General features: G+C 51.1%; 6 protein-coding genes across 6 annotated transcripts; 3 read left to right on the top strand and 3 right to left on the bottom strand.

Moving 5' to 3' along the window:
- Nucleotides 1-1254: 1254 nt before the first annotated feature.
- Nucleotides 1255-2898, top strand: Aspvir_004997 (putative integral membrane protein; the record flags this gene model as incomplete). Its single annotated transcript, XM_043268218.1, is given in 8 exon segments — nt 1255-1350; nt 1406-1541; nt 1592-1776; nt 1824-1860; nt 1920-1987; nt 2004-2422; nt 2473-2540; nt 2603-2898. The coding sequence occupies 8 exon segments, from the start codon at nt 1255-1257 to the stop codon at nt 2896-2898; spliced, it is 1305 nt and encodes a 434-aa protein (XP_043124153.1).
- Nucleotides 2899-4227: 1329 nt separating this feature from the next.
- On the top strand, nt 4228-6390 carry Aspvir_004996 (GMC family oxidoreductase; the record flags this gene model as incomplete). The annotated part of the gene is made up of 3 exons (XM_043268217.1): nt 4228-4283; nt 4359-4802; nt 4854-6390. The coding sequence occupies 3 exons, from the start codon at nt 4228-4230 to the stop codon at nt 6388-6390; spliced, it is 2037 nt and encodes a 678-aa protein (XP_043124152.1).
- Nucleotides 6391-6554: 164 nt separating this feature from the next.
- Aspvir_004995 (putative peroxisomal dehydratase) lies at nt 6555-7722 on the bottom strand (the record flags this gene model as incomplete). Its single annotated transcript, XM_043268216.1, has 5 exons — nt 6555-6897; nt 6960-7053; nt 7112-7432; nt 7499-7547; nt 7603-7722. The coding sequence occupies 5 exons, from the start codon at nt 7720-7722 to the stop codon at nt 6555-6557; spliced, it is 927 nt and encodes a 308-aa protein (XP_043124151.1).
- Nucleotides 7723-9894: 2172 nt separating this feature from the next.
- Nucleotides 9895-11657, top strand: Aspvir_004994 (putative beta-galactosidase; the record flags this gene model as incomplete). Its single annotated transcript, XM_043268215.1, has 4 exons — nt 9895-10201; nt 10277-10786; nt 10822-11014; nt 11060-11657. The coding sequence occupies 4 exons, from the start codon at nt 9895-9897 to the stop codon at nt 11655-11657; spliced, it is 1608 nt and encodes a 535-aa protein (XP_043124150.1).
- A 266-nt stretch (nt 11658-11923) lies between these two features.
- Aspvir_004993 (CRAL-TRIO domain-containing protein) lies at nt 11924-12309 on the bottom strand (the record flags this gene model as incomplete). Its single annotated transcript, XM_043268214.1, has 2 exons — nt 11924-12094; nt 12148-12309. 2 exons carry the CDS (start codon nt 12307-12309, stop codon nt 11924-11926), a joined length of 333 nt encoding a protein of 110 aa, XP_043124149.1.
- Nucleotides 12310-13654: 1345 nt separating this feature from the next.
- Aspvir_004992 (uncharacterized protein) lies at nt 13655-14717 on the bottom strand (the record flags this gene model as incomplete). The annotated part of the gene is made up of 4 exons (XM_043268213.1): nt 13655-14117; nt 14167-14309; nt 14362-14583; nt 14646-14717. The coding sequence occupies 4 exons, from the start codon at nt 14715-14717 to the stop codon at nt 13655-13657; spliced, it is 900 nt and encodes a 299-aa protein (XP_043124148.1).
- Nucleotides 14718-16612: the final 1895 nt, after the last annotated feature.

Raw genomic sequence — 16612 nt, 5'->3', positions numbered from 1 at the left:
TATCCTGAATTTCCGAAGTAAGTCCGAACCGAATACGAGCCAGGCTCGCGCCTAGTCTTGGCTGCATCCTTTCGGGCTCCATCGTGGCATCTAGCAACAGTTAGACGACCCAATCATGACTTTTGGCAAGAAATGACAGCACGGAGAAGAAATCAGTTCTGGTAGTGGACGGCTTGGTCGTATCCAGAACGGTGTGCTATCGAAGCTGGGGCCCAAAAGTACCACACTGACAAAGATACGTCGTACGTGGTAGGGCTTTAGTACAGAGTTAAAATTTGCTCTGGATTCAGGCCGTATGCATGCCATGACCATTTGCTCGCGAAAGTGTGCATGATGTGGAGTGTGCGTCTAGCTTGCTAGCAATAGAGTTCATCTAGCCTGACATTCGCATCTCCCTCATTTTCCGATTAAGACAAACATCAAAATACCTAAATGGGTTGGGCCTCACGTGCTGGGCAGGGCCTCAGTGAAACAGCTTATTTCTCAGATGAGCTCGAAGAAGCTAACGGTGAAGTCTTTGCAGTAACACCCCTCGGGGGTAATTGCCTTGCATGGTCTCGATCGTAATAGTACATAAGCGACAAGCAATCTACCCTGACTCGACTCCATTAGACGATCCATTATTGCTTGTCCTCGAGTTGGAGTCCTGGCAATTCAGACATCTGGAAAGTGGAAGCCGAAAGGGGCAAGATACAATGGCCGTGCCCGTTCAATGCTTACCCTTTGATAACACGGAAAAGCTGGTTTGTGCTTTGTTTAAAGTTCATGTCGTGTAACAGTACGGTTCCACAGCATTGTGTATCCTCGACCTAGAAGCCGTTAAGGTGTCTCCCTATTTGCATGGCCAAGGGATCTGCGGCATTTAGGGGGATCCAGAACTCCGGATCAGCAGGTGAGACGCCCAATCAGCACAGCCTCCAGAGCTTTGGCAAATCCTCCTGGTCACCAGGATGTTGGACGATTTGTTAGGACTTCCGCCATGACAAAGCCACGGCGATATGCCGAACTAGTGTGCTGCATAGGAGCAGGGGGGAAAAGAGATCGCGGGGTGATCCATACCTTTCGCTTTGTGGTTGTCGGGCTGTCACCGATTGACGCTCGCCACGCTTGCCAGTAGGAATCACAGCAGGAATGCATCAAGGGGAATTCTCTTTATTTTTTGGGTTTTTTTCTATCATCTCGTTGTAGTTGGAAGACTCGCATGTTGTTCGATTCACCTCCAGGTGTTTAGCCCAAACATACGCATTCAGCAGAATGAAGGTGCTCGGAATTCTCCTTGTCCTTCTTTCATGGGCTGGCTATGTCACTGCCAACTTGGAGGAGCTGGCGGCAGCTTTGCCCTCATGCGCAGTAGGTCGACACCGATATGTCATCGGTGCTGGAGGGAGCATACTGATATATCTAGGTGGCATGCATTGTGTCGACACTGCCCCATTCACACTGCACCATCACAAACCAAACGTGTATGTGTACGGATCCGGTCTTCGCCAGCACACTCGAAACATGTGTGCAAGCAAATTGTACCATTCGCGAGTCTTTAGGTAAGTCCATGTCAGTAGGCTCAAATCGTCTGAATAACTGACCGGATCAGCTACGAAGAATGTGACTTCATCAGCTTGTGGACTGCCGATTCGGGACCGGACCCGTGTGGTCTCCATTGCCGGGGTTGCTGGAGGCGTTTTGGCACTCGTTGCCTTTGCTTTGCGCATGATCGCGAGGCTGCCATGCTGTGGTGGTCAATTTGGAATGGATGATTTAGCAATGATCGTAACGATGGTGAGAAACTTTGGCTTTGCGCAGTTGAGGCGCGCTAATTCGCTCAGGCACTGGTCATTCCTCTTTCTGCCTTGTCGCCTGTCTGTGTGTAACCCTTATTTCGCCTCTTCAACAATGTTGTGCTATACTGACCCTCGTCGCAGTGGCCGATTTGGGTCTGGGAAAAGACATGTGGACGGTGCCGCCAGACAATATCACGCATATCCTCTATGTGAGTTTCCTCAGAGGGCAGTGTCATGGGCAGTTTTGACCAGGATCCCAAGATCTACTTCTACGACGAGTTAGTTTATCTCAGTATCATCCCACTGACCAAGATCTCCATCTGCCTATTCTACCTGCGTGTGTTTCCTGCACGTCCCTTTCGGATCATGACATATGTCGTAATCGGGCTGAATGCGGGCTACCTGATAGCTTTTGTCTTGATCTCGGTCTTCCAATGCAGTCCCATCAAGGGCGCCTGGCTGCGCTGGGACGGGGAAGGCCACTACACGTGCAACAACATCAATGCCCAAGGGTGGTCTGCAGCCGCGATCAACATGGTTCTGGATCTGACTGTTATGGCCCTGCCATTGCGCGAGCTGTATCAGCTGAATCTCTCGCTACGAAAGAAGCTTTTTGTCATGTTCATGTTCAGCTTGGGACTCTTGTAAGTCTTCTGCTTGCATATGATATTTTCTCGCAGCTGATGCAGTACAGTGTCACTTTGGTCAGTATCGTCCGACTCAACTCACTCGTCCATTTTGCCGCGACCGATAATGTTACCTGTAAGTCCAATCCTAGCATGTGCATTGCACTGAGTCTGTCTGACGATTGTTCTGTGCCACAGGGGACTATGTCGAAGTCGGATACTGGAGTACGATCGAGGTCCATGTGGGCATCATTTGCGCCTGTCTGCCGGCCCTGCGTGCCTTGATGCGTCGTCTATGTCCGACCATGTTTGGAGACACCACTCGCGCAGCTTCCAAGCAGAGCGCGACGCGATCAGGAAGAGCTGCTTCTGCAGGGGAGGCAAATATTCTGAGTCGTCCGAGCCTCAATGCTTGGTCAGAAGGAAAGTTTGTGCCGTTGGTGGACTTGGTGGACTTGGAACATGCCCCAAAAGACGCCGGTCGTCCAGCATGATATCGAAGGCGTCTGTATGGGACTCCCGCTCTTTGCATTGCAAATGATTGCCTTGTTTACATTCATTCATTGCCTTTGTCAAGATATATCGTTCTTATATTCTAAGGGTTTTGGTTCCGCATCGCTCCTTTGATGTCAGCCTCGGCCGTGTTCTACCTACAGAATACCAATATGTTCATAATAATCAGCGTTGGAGATTAATCGAAACCGAACGGTAGTATCCACTGGCTTCTCGTCGATAATCTACGTTGTGGCGTTTCCAATGAAGCTCAAACAGCAGCAAGGTCTCAGCCACCCTGAATGTCTCAACTCGCCAACTGAAAGCAGCTTAATGGCACTTAAGCATGGCTTCGAGGCAGATACGCTAGTTCCAGTCCGACACGACTCAACTTTTGCATTTCCCCCATTCAGTAAGGTGCGCGACGGCATGTCTGATGTCAAGAGAACGTGGGTCTGCTGATAGTCTCTCGGAAAAAACTTGTACCCCAAAACGAGCCGTTTATTGTCCTTTAGGTTAGGCACTGACAACCCATCAACTCTAAAACTGTCCGTCAAAACGGCGCCAACTTTGCTGAGCGCCACCTTTATGCAGTGCTCCACAACAGTGCCTTCTTGGCTACACGAGCTACGGCCTCCATTGGTGGAATGGGAACGTCGGAGAAATAAAAGATCGTCCAAGGCTAGGCCCTCCGGGGAAAGAATCCGACACTGCGTAGTATCCATATTGGGTAATGATCACTCCAAGGATATGTTTGACGGGAATGTCATGGACTGGGCAATGACCCACACTTGAACATAGTATACAACAATAGCAGTAGGATAGGAAAATAGCAATGCGAACATGGATTGAGAGGAGTTGATCCGGTGTATGACTCTCCGCTAACGATACACTAAGCGCATCCTGGCGTGTTTTGACAACTTGATTGGGTCCTCGCAAAACATCCCGTGCGGACGTATTTTGATCATGCAAACTGGGGCTAGTGTCCTTTGGGGTACATACCGTCGTAGAAGGATTCAATATTCCTCAAGCTCGAGCCAGTCCGCTAGTCATTGCTCCTAGTCAGGTACGCCTATGTGCGCCATGCCTAAAACCTCAGGCCATCGCTAAACCGAGAAAACAGCGGCCCATCGACCGTCCGTTTGCGAATGTCGATCAATACGCACGTAGGCTGTATGATCGCAAACGTTGCGACAGCTGTAATTTCAGGAGATTCTGGTGCTGATACTCCGTAGATATAAACTTCTCTTGAATCAGAGCTTTGCTTCCTGTTAGGGTCCCTTTGCCCGGCAGCATCGCAAATCCCTTGAGCACAAAGTCATTGGCCCAACATGCACATCAATAAGGGTTTCTCGATATTTTCACTCTTCTTTGGGACTTTGGTCAGGTGAGCAGCCTGATTCTATACCTCTTGCGGATCGTCCAGCAAATGAAATCTGACACCCTCATCCTATGCTTTCAGTGGTTATAATGCAAGGCACCACGCGTATCACCAACCGCAGGCTCGGTCAACGTACAGTGCACCACTAGCGACCAATGAGACCGCTCAGTATGACTATATCGTGATCGGCTCTGGACCAGGAGGAGGTCCCCTTGCGGCCCGGCTGGCCATTGCCGGGTACAAGGTGCTCTTGCTCGATGCCGGAGATGATCAAGGAGATGCACTCCGGCAACAAGTTCCCGCTCTTCAGCTGCAAGCAACCGAGTATGAACCGATGAGATGGGACTATTTTGTGAATCACTACTCGGATCTCGAGCGTCAGAAGAAAGACTCTAAGATGACCTACCGGACTCCTGCCGGGGAGTTGTATGTTGGCCAGAACCCACCAGCGAACTCGGAGCCCCTGGGCATATTGTATCCCCGTGCAGGCACACTGGGTGGTTGCTCGGCGCACAACGCCATGATGTGAGTTTCCTTAATTGCATTAGATGTCCTGGCGTATGCTGACTTCTGCAGCACCATCTACCCGTATGAGAGCGACTGGCAAGATCTCGCCACGCTTACTGGCAATGACTCCTGGGCCCCAGATAAGATGCGCGGCTACTTCGAACGTCTCGAGCGCAACCGATACCTTCCCAGCAGCCTGGTAGGTCATGGCTTTGACGGCTGGCTGACCACCAGTCTGACCCAGTTGACGCTAGTGCTGGAGGATCAGAAGCTGTTGTCCTTGGTCCTTGCGGCAGCTACCGCAGCGGGAAAGTCACTGCTGGGCATGTTAATCACTAGCGTCACTGGGCTGGGGGAAATCTTGCTGCGCGACATCAACAACCCGCTGCCCACCCGCGACCAGGAGACTGGACTCTTTCAGGTCCCCATCGCGGTAGATGTGCCCGAGTACAAACGCACCGGTCCTCGAGACTTTCTCATGCAGACAGTCAACAGTGTCAACAAGGACGGATCTCGCAAATATCACCTGGACATCCAGTTGAATACGTTGGTAACAAATGTTCGTTTTGATACGACCGGTGGCAGACCCAGAGCCATCGGTGTCGATTATCTCCGGGGACAGAGCCTGTACCGCGCCGACCCCCGTGCAAGCAACGCATCCGCAGGAACTCCGGGCAGTGTCAATGCTGCCAAGGAGGTGATCCTTTCGGCAGGCGCCTTCAACACACCCCAGCTGCTCAAGCTTAGTGGTATTGGGCCGAAGGAAGAGTTGAGCAAGTGGAACATCAGCACCCTGGTGGACTTGCCTGGCGTGGGCAAGAACCTGCAGGACCGATATGAGACCGGCGTTGTGGGCAAGGCCCCCACGGACTTTGTCCTCACAAGCAAGTGCACATTCATGTACAGCATGCCTGATCCCTGCCTGGACCAGTGGCAGAACAACGCCCTCAGCAAGGGTACCTATACAACCAACGGCATCGCCATTGCTATCGTCCGTAAGACATCCACGGCCGAAGGAAAGCCCGATGTGCTCATTTCAGGAGCTCCAGCCAACTTTCCAGGCTACTATCCCAACTACTCGTACGAGGGCCTGAAGGATGCGCAACACTGGACCTGGATTACCCTGAAGGCCCAGAGCCGGAACAATGCCGGCACGATCGAACTGCGCTCGGCGGACCCTAGAGATACCCCGATCATCAACTTCAACTCCTTCGATAGTGGTGTGACGGAGAACGGGGCAGACGAGAAGGACCTTCAGGCCGTCTATGAGTCCATGCAGTTCTCCCGCAAGATCTTTAATGATCTGGTGCCTTTGGACGGCAAATTTGAAGAAGTATGGCCCGGGCCCAACGTGACCACCGAGACGGACCTGAAGGACTTTATCAAGCGGGAGGCATGGGGCCATCATGCCTGCTGCACCGCCGCGATTGGAGCCGACGAGGATCCAAACGTTGTCCTTGACTCGGACTTTCGAGTGCGTGGTGTGGATGGCCTGCGCGTCGTGGATGCTTCGGTGTTCCCCAAGATCCCGGGATGGTACATTGCGCTTCCCACTTATATGATCAGCGAGAAGGCGGCCGACGTCATTATTGCCGATGCTGCGTAGATCTTCTCTCATTAATGTATATACAATGCCCTGTTCTTTTCGGAGCGCTGCTGTAGAGGACCGCTGTATGTTACACTACCTTCAGCCATAATCTTAATCAGTCGAGTTGTGCACGAGCATCTCCGGTAGACATTGTACTTTGGTGTGCTCTTAATTCTAGAGTCTTACAATTTCGATCCTGACTTGACTATTTTAATCAAAGCCCGACCGTTGCTGAGGACAACCTTGCCCTTGTCATTCTTGGTCACAAATCGGATCTCTTCGAACCCATCCGTGGCATCGCCGACCCTCCACATTTCCGTGGTAAGACGGTCACCTGGCCGCACCGGAGATGCAAACCGTGTCTGGAATTCGCGAAAGTTGTTGGGATTGCTGCCACCAAACGCCTCGAGAATGGCGTGAGCAGCACTGTTCCAGCTGAAGAGACCGTGGATGATGGTGCCTCCGAAGCCCATCTGCTGACCTGGCTCGGGTGTAGCATGAAGAGGGTTATAGTCGCCGTTCAGTCTTTACGGAGCACTGATCAGTCAAAGTTCTTATCGACCAGCGCCCGCGTCGCAACGACTTACCGATACAGAAGGGGAGTTTCGGGTGTGGTTTGCACGTCATGTGTGGCATCGGGTTTACGGCCTTCTGGGGGAGGATAGTTGGGAGTGCTGGGGCCTAGAAACACAAGTTAAGGTCTGCAATTCGAGAGGGAGAAAGGAGGCAAGTAACCGACCCTTAGGACCTCCCCAGTTACCCTGGCCGACAAAGAACCCACTGCTCACTATCTTGGTGTAGATCTCCCCCGTTGATTTGTCCACGAGGGTTTGTTCTGTCTCCATCACTGAACCGGCCTTGCCCTTGTCGTAGACACCGATGACCTTGTTGCGCAATTCAAACTGCTTTCCAGCACTGGTCGGTGGCAGGGGCTTGAGGACGGTCAATTTCCGCTGGCCATCGACCGACCGTTTGGGATCGAATTTGGGGACACCAGGAACCGCATTGGCTTTTTGACGAGCATAGAAGTCGGTCACCTCGGAGTCTGTGAGCTTGAATGCTATGTTGCGAGACACGTCAGCCAGATTGATCACGCAGTGGTCTCCCTCTGTCGGCGTGCACTTACACAGGATAATGGGATAAGTCGGAAAGACGGCAAAATTGGGATGGAGCTCCTATATCAAATTGTTAATAGTAATCTTGGAGTCATGACAGTAGGAGACTTCATACGTAGAGAAAGTGCAGTTCATCAGCGGTCGCCCCGACGCTGTTGGCAAAGAGCAACACATCCCGCTTGAGCCAGGAGACTTCCTGGGCGGGGAATTCGTAGCCTGCTCCGGGTCCGGACATTTTCGCTCTGATTAATTAGATTTCTTTTGGTCTGCAATCGATGAAAATGCAGTGATTGATGTAAGGGGGATGACGATGGCTCTTTATGTATGTGGTGTTTATGCGGGGTTGCCGAGGCATTTCGGGACGCGTTGTAGACCGAGCTTCGCGCGACTTTGGATTTATCAACATGTTCCATTTTCCATCGGATATGGACACTTCTGGGCGAATATAACTTAATAAACCTGTGTGAGGTCCTGTTGTTAGAAGGCTATCATATACAGGAATTGAACTCTGTGTATGCAGCGTGATCATTCAGTTGGAGCAGATATATATTTACGAAGCTCCTAAGAATATCCACAAAGACGCAACATCTCTCCAGACCATGAACTCCGATGAGCCTACAAATTCCATGGCAAACGACCATTACTACTAATAATAATGTCAATTTCTCAATAAAAGCATCACAGGATGATGTGCTACCATCTCAGGCCCTTCGTTCTTAAATGGATGCTGGAGAATTGGGGCAGTATAGGCCGTTCACGTGATAATGGTCTCGTGACTCCAGGGAGAAGATCAAATCAACCGACGAAACGCAGACAAACTCATCCCCCACGAGTCCATGTCCATCGAAATGTATTTCAAACACTGAATCCCACCGAGAAGGATGCGTCGCACTTTTATGTGAGCTCGATAAATCCATACACACCATGAAAGTGGCTACATCTTGCCGTCAACGTCGGGCCGCCCAGCGGGAATGACACGCTGGTCCTCTCCCTCATACTCCTTGCTCCGAAGACGGCAAGATTGTTCCCTGTCGGCAAGATTGGACTCGACTTTAGGTCTTTGGCTTCAGCTATTTTCTTTGCCTTCAATTATCATGATATCTCAACCACAGATAATAGTGCCGACGTGAAGGATGGTGTCCGGCATCAGCTTGTTGACCTCTCTCGGAAGAGCAGTAGGCCATGCGAGGTGGCAACCCCATACGGAAATTATTGCGCCTGCGGTCCCAGTATCACCTCTCCCGGCGTAAGCAGTGGAGCGTCTGAGGGTATGTTAGCACTCGTTCGATCTTCGTCACGGTTCATACCCCATTCAGGTACTGAAACTGACCAGCATTCCTACGGTAGTAATCGTGAAGAGCTTCAGTCGGCCCAGAAATCATCCACTGGGAAGACGAAATCCAATGGCAACGAGGAACGACCGCACCTGCAGACAACCGTTGATGACGGCCTGGTCGTAAGGGACACAAGAAGGTAACAAGAGACAAGTCCGTTCTCAGATCATCCGAAGAAGAAGGCACCATCACAAACGGGAATCCCTTTCCCTAGACGGACGGGATTCTCAACTTCGTGGAATGGAATGGAACTCAAAATCAGAGAAGCCGTTGATTGATGCATATTGCCATGGTACTGATTTCAATGTCAGCCCAGCGCGTCCAGCGATGGTATGTTCTACTCACCTGACCAGTGCGTTTGAAGGCCTCATCCTTTCGATCTCTGGCGCACAGCCAACGATGGCTTTTGGGGAAGAACCAGATACCATCAAACTGAATAGCTGGCGTGGCCGCTTGTGTTCAACTGGTGTTCCCCATGTTTGCCGCTGAGGTGTATTTGATCGTTCCCAAAAATAGTCCAAGCTGCAATGATGGACCCAAATTGGAGCTGGGATGGTCAGCGCCGGGTGCACTCCACCAGACTCGAAGAATCATGAAACCAGAGACGCACTAGAAACCTTAAGCACGGACACTGCCTATGATTAAAAGGCTGTTAAGAGGCCCAGTGTAGATCCGGTGGATTGCCAAAGCCTTATTGGTGTCCACATGCATGGGACCCTATAAGCACGTAGTGGGCCACATAGGGTGTCATGGTCTTCAGCCGTTTAACAATGACTCGTGATACGCATTGTTGTGGTACTGTAAAGCTCGAGTCTCTGAAAATCTGGGGAGCAGAAGGTATCCAGATAATCGTCTGATCGATCCATCGTGGGTAAAGTGATCTAGCCAGCTGGGACACGATGGATACGGACACTTCTATTGGTTCGAATCTGAGACGACTACCTATTTAGCCGGAATTTAAGCATGAGAACCAGAGAGGCCTCGACCCCTCCCAGCCTTTGAAGACGAGCAGAACCTCCAAATCGCCGTCAAAGCTAGTCAAGTGACCCTTAACATCCTGCTACTCTTTCACCATGCCTCCGCAAAACATCGAGATCCCTCATCTCCGCTCCATCGAGGGGGGAAAGCAGTTGATCGTTCACGGTCGCCCAATCCTGATATTGGGTGCAGAGCTGCAGAACTCGTCGCTTACCTCGGCCGAGCATATGGACACGGTCTGGCCGAATCTGGTGGTCAACACTGTGCTAGGATGCGTCACTTGGGAAATGATTGAGCCCGTAGAAGGCCAATTCGACTTCAAGGAACTGGACAAGATCATTCTGGGAGCGCGCAAGCACGGACTTCATCTTGTATTACTGTGGTTCGGCTCTTACAAAAATGGTAGCCTTCCACCACCATGCGATGCCGATCGCTTACGCTCTGCAGTTCGAGAAAGAAGCTAATAATCGCCTACAGGAATGTCAACGTACGCTCCCGCGTGGGTCAAGAAGAACCCCAAGCGCTTCCCTCGGATGAAATTGCGAAAGGCAGGAGGTGTGTTACAGACTACCGAGATCCTGTCGATCTTTCACGAGGAAGCTCAGAAGAGCGACGCCAGGGCCTTTGCGCAGTTGATGCGCCACCTGAAGCAATTTGACCAGGATCACTCAACCGTCGTGATGGTCCAGGTTGAGAACGAAACTGGCTTACTGGGTGACTCTCGCGATGGCTCTGCCGCCGGAGAGGAGCGATTCTCCCAACCAGTGCCCAATGATCTCGTCAGCTTTCTCGCCCATGACTGGGACTATCTTCATCAAGACCTCAAACGCAACTTGATTCACTTCAAAGCCCAGACTCCCCGTCAAGGGTCATGGGCGGAAGTGTTTGGCAAAGGGCCACACACCAACAAGCTCTTCATGGCCTATCACTACGCTTTATATGTCAACCAGGTTGCCGCAGCAGGCAGAGCAGAGTATCGCTTCCGCTGTACGCAAACGCGTGGCAAAACTTTGCTGGCGAAGACAGCGATAATGACTTCCCGGTTATCGTTGGCGGCGGCGGCATGCCAGGGGATTATCCCTCCGGTGGCTGCACACCAAACGTCCTGGACATCTGGCAGCGTTTTGCACCATCCGTGGACTTTTTCACTCCCGATATCTATCTGAATGATTATACTAGCTGCTGCTCCAAGTACCGCCATCGCGGCCAGCCCTTGTTCATTCCCTAACAACGCCGAGACGAGTATGGGGCACGCCGCAGCTGGACAGCAGTGGGGTCCTACCAGGCCATCGGTGTCGCTCCGTTTGCTCTCGATACCCTGGAGCCGGAGTCAAATCCATACATCAAGCATTATGCCCTACTAGAATCAGTCTCTCAGATAGTGCTTGAGGCACAGCAACGCCCTGGTTCGTCTGTGGGGTTCTTCTTCGACGAGCTGGCGGCCGACGGCTCCGACCCGTCCAAACCGATCACACGGCAACAGGGGGGTTATGAGATTACCATCGAACGCGCTTTCGTCCTTGGCAAGCCAGGTCCCGGCTGTGGCATGGTCATCCATCGTGGAGAAGGCAAATTCCTCTTGATCGGGTGGGGATTCCAGGTCCGCGCAACCTCCTTGTCTCCGACCGCTGCGTATACTGGGATCCTCCGATTCGAAGAGAAGGTCGTGGCGAACAAGGTGACAGGGGAGCTCAGGACTCGGCGCGTGCTCAATGGAGACGAAACACGTAGCGGCCAGTTCGCCATCATGCCCAACGAAGACCCGGACTACGGTGGGTTCCCTATCGCTATCACCATTCCTGCCAAGACAATGATTGCGGAATTGGAGTTTTACTCGTTGGATGAAAGCGAAGTTTAAGAAGATCGTCAATGATATTCTTGCGATCCGGTAGTTATAGAAATGCCATTTGAATGTTCTCATTTCTCTTCCTCAATGTCCAAAGTGGCAACATGCAATTCCCTCTCTACACCGTCGGCCATTCCAGTAGCCACTGCTTTTATCTGGCCAGGAGCATCCTGCGTCCACTTGATCAGGCCCGGCGGCAACGTCCTATTGAACAGAGGGGCCCAGCATAACGCCTGACGAGCGATGGGGCACAGGTTTAGCAGCATCCTGTTGGTGAACTAAAATGCGCCGCCAAACTGGGCAGGAATATCATCATGATGGATGTATTTGTTAAGGGTGCTATAGGCATCCGTTGAGTTTAGCATGACAATCTTCTCTGCAGTCACCGGGTCGACAAAGTTCTTCAGGAGACTCCAGATCTTGGCAAAGTACAACGGAGGATTACAGACCTGTACGCGAGTCAGTCAGAAGGGCCCATGGTCCCCTGCCTTTTCTCACTTACGAGTATCCGATCGATTGTTTCGGGATAGCAGGTGGCTACCATCCCGCTAATATCCTGCGCGAGATCTCGGAGATTCCACACCTGGTGCAGATAGATAGATGATGTATCGACCAGGCAGATCGCCTTGGTGACTGGCTCCAATGGCAGCGGTCGATCTCGCATTGCGGAGCACAGTGGAAGGATAAACTGAGTTAGATAATTGAAATGCACCAGAGATCACTGCGCCATGTCCGGTGAACTGCTATGGCCAGATAGCTCCCATGTCTGATGCCAGTGCGCAATCGCCTTTTGGTCCAGATGGGCCATTTCAATCATTATGATGGGCAGTCCCTGGTTGTCTCAACGACCCGTCCAGTGCGAATACTATGTGGTAGGCCATCAGTTGCGACATCTGAGCAGAACTATGGATTGCCTGACCAGTCTGCGAGTGTCTTCAGAATCATCAACACTGATCCAGTCATATGCCCGGAGCGCATCCTTCTCACGGTGGAATTGGGTTGCTTCTTCTAACTGACAGAGGGCGCTCGAGAGGTCCATTCCTCTGGCCTTCAGAAAGCGCCTGCTTAGTTCGACCATGATTCCCACTAGGATTCAGGGATTGACCAGTCACTTACAGCAGAGTTGTCTCGTCGGCGACGCCATCCAGGCAATCACCCTCTTTCACTTCGTCGCGACCCAGCAATAGACCCCTCTCGGCACACAGCCTGGAGAACTGGGCGAATAGTGCTGACTCGTGGGCAGTCATTTCAATGGTAATTTTATTTTATACTGTCGTCCAAGGTTGACTCCTGGAGGATCAGTCCGTTAATAGTAATAAAAGCTGCAAAGGCGGGGTTGCCTGATGCGGCAGGCTCCCAATGCGTCTACAACAACGATCATGCCGGATCGGGAAGAGTATCTGCACATATATCACGCCTCCAGGCCCTTGCAATATTATGCCAAAGTTATTCGAAGATCTAGAGCCATCCAGCATAACATGGCTGGCATTTGACTTGATCAAACGACAGAAACCTGTCCTTGCTCTGCTCATTGTTCAAATCAATCATTTCTTGTCAATATGCAACTACACATCATCAGGGACACAACAGAGGAATTCCAAGTATCAATACCTTAATTCAACTGTGCTCTGAATGACATCCATGCGACAGTGGGCCATGTGCTTTCAGGGTGCATCTGTGGCCTGTGCTGATACCGGATCGACCCAGCCAAAAGGATGTTTTGCTCGCCACGAACTGGTGGAGCCCCGTGGATCGGCATGCAATGATCACCACCACGATGGGATAACATCATCCGGTGTAAATGCCTAGTTCGTTGGCGCAGATCTGTATCATTAGCGCAGTAATCCATATCATGTATCATCTTCATACCGGAGTTCCCCTATAGACAGATTGGAGTTACAAACTGCACCAAAACAGAAGAAATCTTATATTCGTGACATCTACTGTACAGAGACAATACAAAGGAATATTTTCAATTGAATGGAACCGGACATCACCTCTCCTGTAGATCATCCGTTGTGACCGGGCAGACATGTGTGCTCCTCTGTCACCGTCCATGTCCGAATCTCGCGGATGATGCCTGTCTGGCTTGACTGACTCTCATTATCATGGTCATCTTCTGAGCCATTCAAATTTGAGGTGACGACTGTTTTGGTTGTCGCCAAGGGGATATTATCAAGTTCATGACTGGACTCATTGCCAGTACGTCTTCGATCGGTTGAGAGATAGTACCTGCTGCGGGATGATTTATGATGGCTGGAAATCGTGTAGCGAGTGAGGCCGTCGAGTCTCATGCCAGTGGACTGGAGTTGCCTGAGAAAGGGGATAAACTGCGGTGCGCTGGTCGTCATTATGCTCAGGCACTGCACCAACTGGGAAGCAACGGTGACGGACCAGGTCTCGGACGTGGCATCGGACGAGTTGATGGTGCGATGTATGAAATAGACTTGGGCCATCAATGCTCCAGGGACGCTGGTTTGATCAGTTTGGCACGTTTCTGGTTCGAATGAGAAGCACTTACATCACGCGAAACAAAAAGACAGCCATGATATTGGCTTTTCTCTTCCAGGTTGTCTGTACAGTGCCAATCACCTGGACGGCCTGCGCAATGTTGGCCACGTCGGTGAAGATGTTCGAAACCCCCAGGTAGATGAAGAATGCTTTCTATGCTAGATTTAGCCTCTGAAGAGTCCATGTATCCATCGGGTTCTCCTACTCGATCATAACAACTACCATGTAGATAGTCCCATTGATGGGGATGACACTGGAACGCAGATGCAACGACCGCTGATATTGCCCAGGCAGCGATGATGATCTGCAGAGCGACAAACACCACCCGGCTCTGACAGGCTGGCGTCAGGTGTTGGACAAAGCAGAGAAAGGCGAGCTGAGAAAAAGCGATGGCGAGGATGTAAAGGAATGTAGCGGCGTATTGCCACTAGGAGGCAGGTGTTATAAATTATTGACATCGACTTGCAATCCAGTACACTAAGGACATACCTTCATGATACTGTCAACTTTTGAATCACTCAACGTTGTCAAATGATCTCCGTAGCCATTCTTGACGGCCATTGAAACGGCCACTGATTGAGCGATTGACATGAGCTACACCAGTCAGACTCTGGAACAGCGTATCTCTGCGATTTCACCCACCAGGGCAAGGAGTATGTAGTAGTCATCCAGAAACAGACTGCCAAATTTCCACCATTTGGTCCCGAGTCTCGCCAGCGAGCCCAGGACGGAAGTCACCATCAAGAACAAAGTCAAGACGATGACCGCTGGCGCCTCACTATCGGGGGAATACCTGGTCATGATGGCGAGGTGACCAGCAGGCTGAAGGGGAGATCACGAACATGAACCTAGGACATGATCCACAGCAAATCTGTCCGAAAAGGCCCAGGGAAAAGACAGACTTGAACGTCAGACTGAAGTAAAGGAGTGCAGGGCGTGTATAAGACCGAGTCCAAGGGCAGGGACCAAGTGCACACCCCACGGAGAAGGATTATCTCGGGTGCATCTATGTGATGGGATCCTTGCCGAGGGTCCATTTGTCCTGAGAAAGTCCCGATTTGTCTCAAACAAATGGATAACGTTGCATATTGACTTTTACTAGAGAGCAGGGCTCGTGTTATTGATTGCCTGGGTGGAGTTGCTCATAGACTCGCAATAAATGAAGTGGATTATGCATCCATTGTCTGATCCTATCATCCTTCAGCCAAGATGGGTCGCAGGGTGAGAGAAGGGACCAGGATATCGAGTCGACAATATTGATTGATATGACTGCACCAGTCGGATGTGATGAACACTACGCCACTAGATTCCTGTAGTTGACGGACGAGGAATCGCAATCAATTAACCAATGATGACCTAGTCTGTCTATATCCTGGACAAGGTTACACCAGCAGAATAAGACGAAGACCTGGGCCGTGTTATTTCTGAGACAAGCCCTGATCCTGGCGTCCCGCTAAAACTGGGCCGGGCCTGATCGGATCAACAGGCTTCTCTTCCGGGTCCCCGTCTAGTGATCCAGCCGTGTCTAAGGAGGTTATATTCTGTGGCCGTATCTATTCTCCGTAGATAAACATGAAATAGACTCTGGGGGAGTGGATATTCCACCGCGCAAACACCCTCGATCGCCGTGGTCCGTGGACCAGCACATCGTCCTCCACTGGAATATTGCCTAGATAGTTGTGCAGTCTTCGTTCTTAGACTGGAACAATAGACTTTCGGACATTCTTTTCTCAGGACTATCCAATTACCAAGAAACAGTGGGATATATGCAGATTCCTGTTCATCCATGTCTGGAGGTCACCACTAACGACGCCCCTTGCAAGGATACGATGCCGCTTCAGCGGTTCGCATTGGCAGTGATATTGTTCGCAGAAAATGGTTGGATTGGTTTTCATTTATTAGGGCAAGTCTAGCCCCAATCGAGACGTCGCTCCGATTCCTTTCGGCCGTAGACTGTTTCTATCATCGCCATCCCTGCGGCGCCAAGCAGTAGCGTATCGAAACATCTGCAGGGAAGTGACAAATGAATGCAACGATACGCGGAGACGTTGCGCATCCTTAATTCTCTCAGTCGCAATTGAGAAGTCTCTGAGAGGGGTTGTCGCTCAGGGGTTACACTTGTACAGGAGAGAGTACATACGGGTTACCTCCCACGAGGCTTCGGAAGCAGAGAGGCTGGTACCGACCAAGCGCATTCCTTATCGCATTCGTAGCATTGTTTCATCCTTCGTTTCGGTTCGTTCTGGGAACTGGCAAGCCGCTAATTTTTAACCAAGTCGTATGGTGGATGCGGTGCCTTCGACTGGACTAGACCCGGCGGTGCATTAGTGAATAACATCCATGCTCTTCGATAATTCACTACCCTACGACCTTCTCAAAACAGATAGAATCACATTCGTCGCTTTAACTACCAAGAACTAGCCGAAGTGGCCAAGTCAAGGTCCCTGAACGACCAG

The sequence above is a fragment of the Aspergillus viridinutans genome (assembly GCF_018404265.1).
Source record: "Aspergillus viridinutans IFM 47045 DNA, scaffold_2, whole genome shotgun sequence".
Taxonomy (NCBI): domain Eukaryota; kingdom Fungi; phylum Ascomycota; class Eurotiomycetes; order Eurotiales; family Aspergillaceae; genus Aspergillus; species Aspergillus viridinutans.
This window is presented reverse-complemented; position numbering and strand designations above follow the sequence as displayed.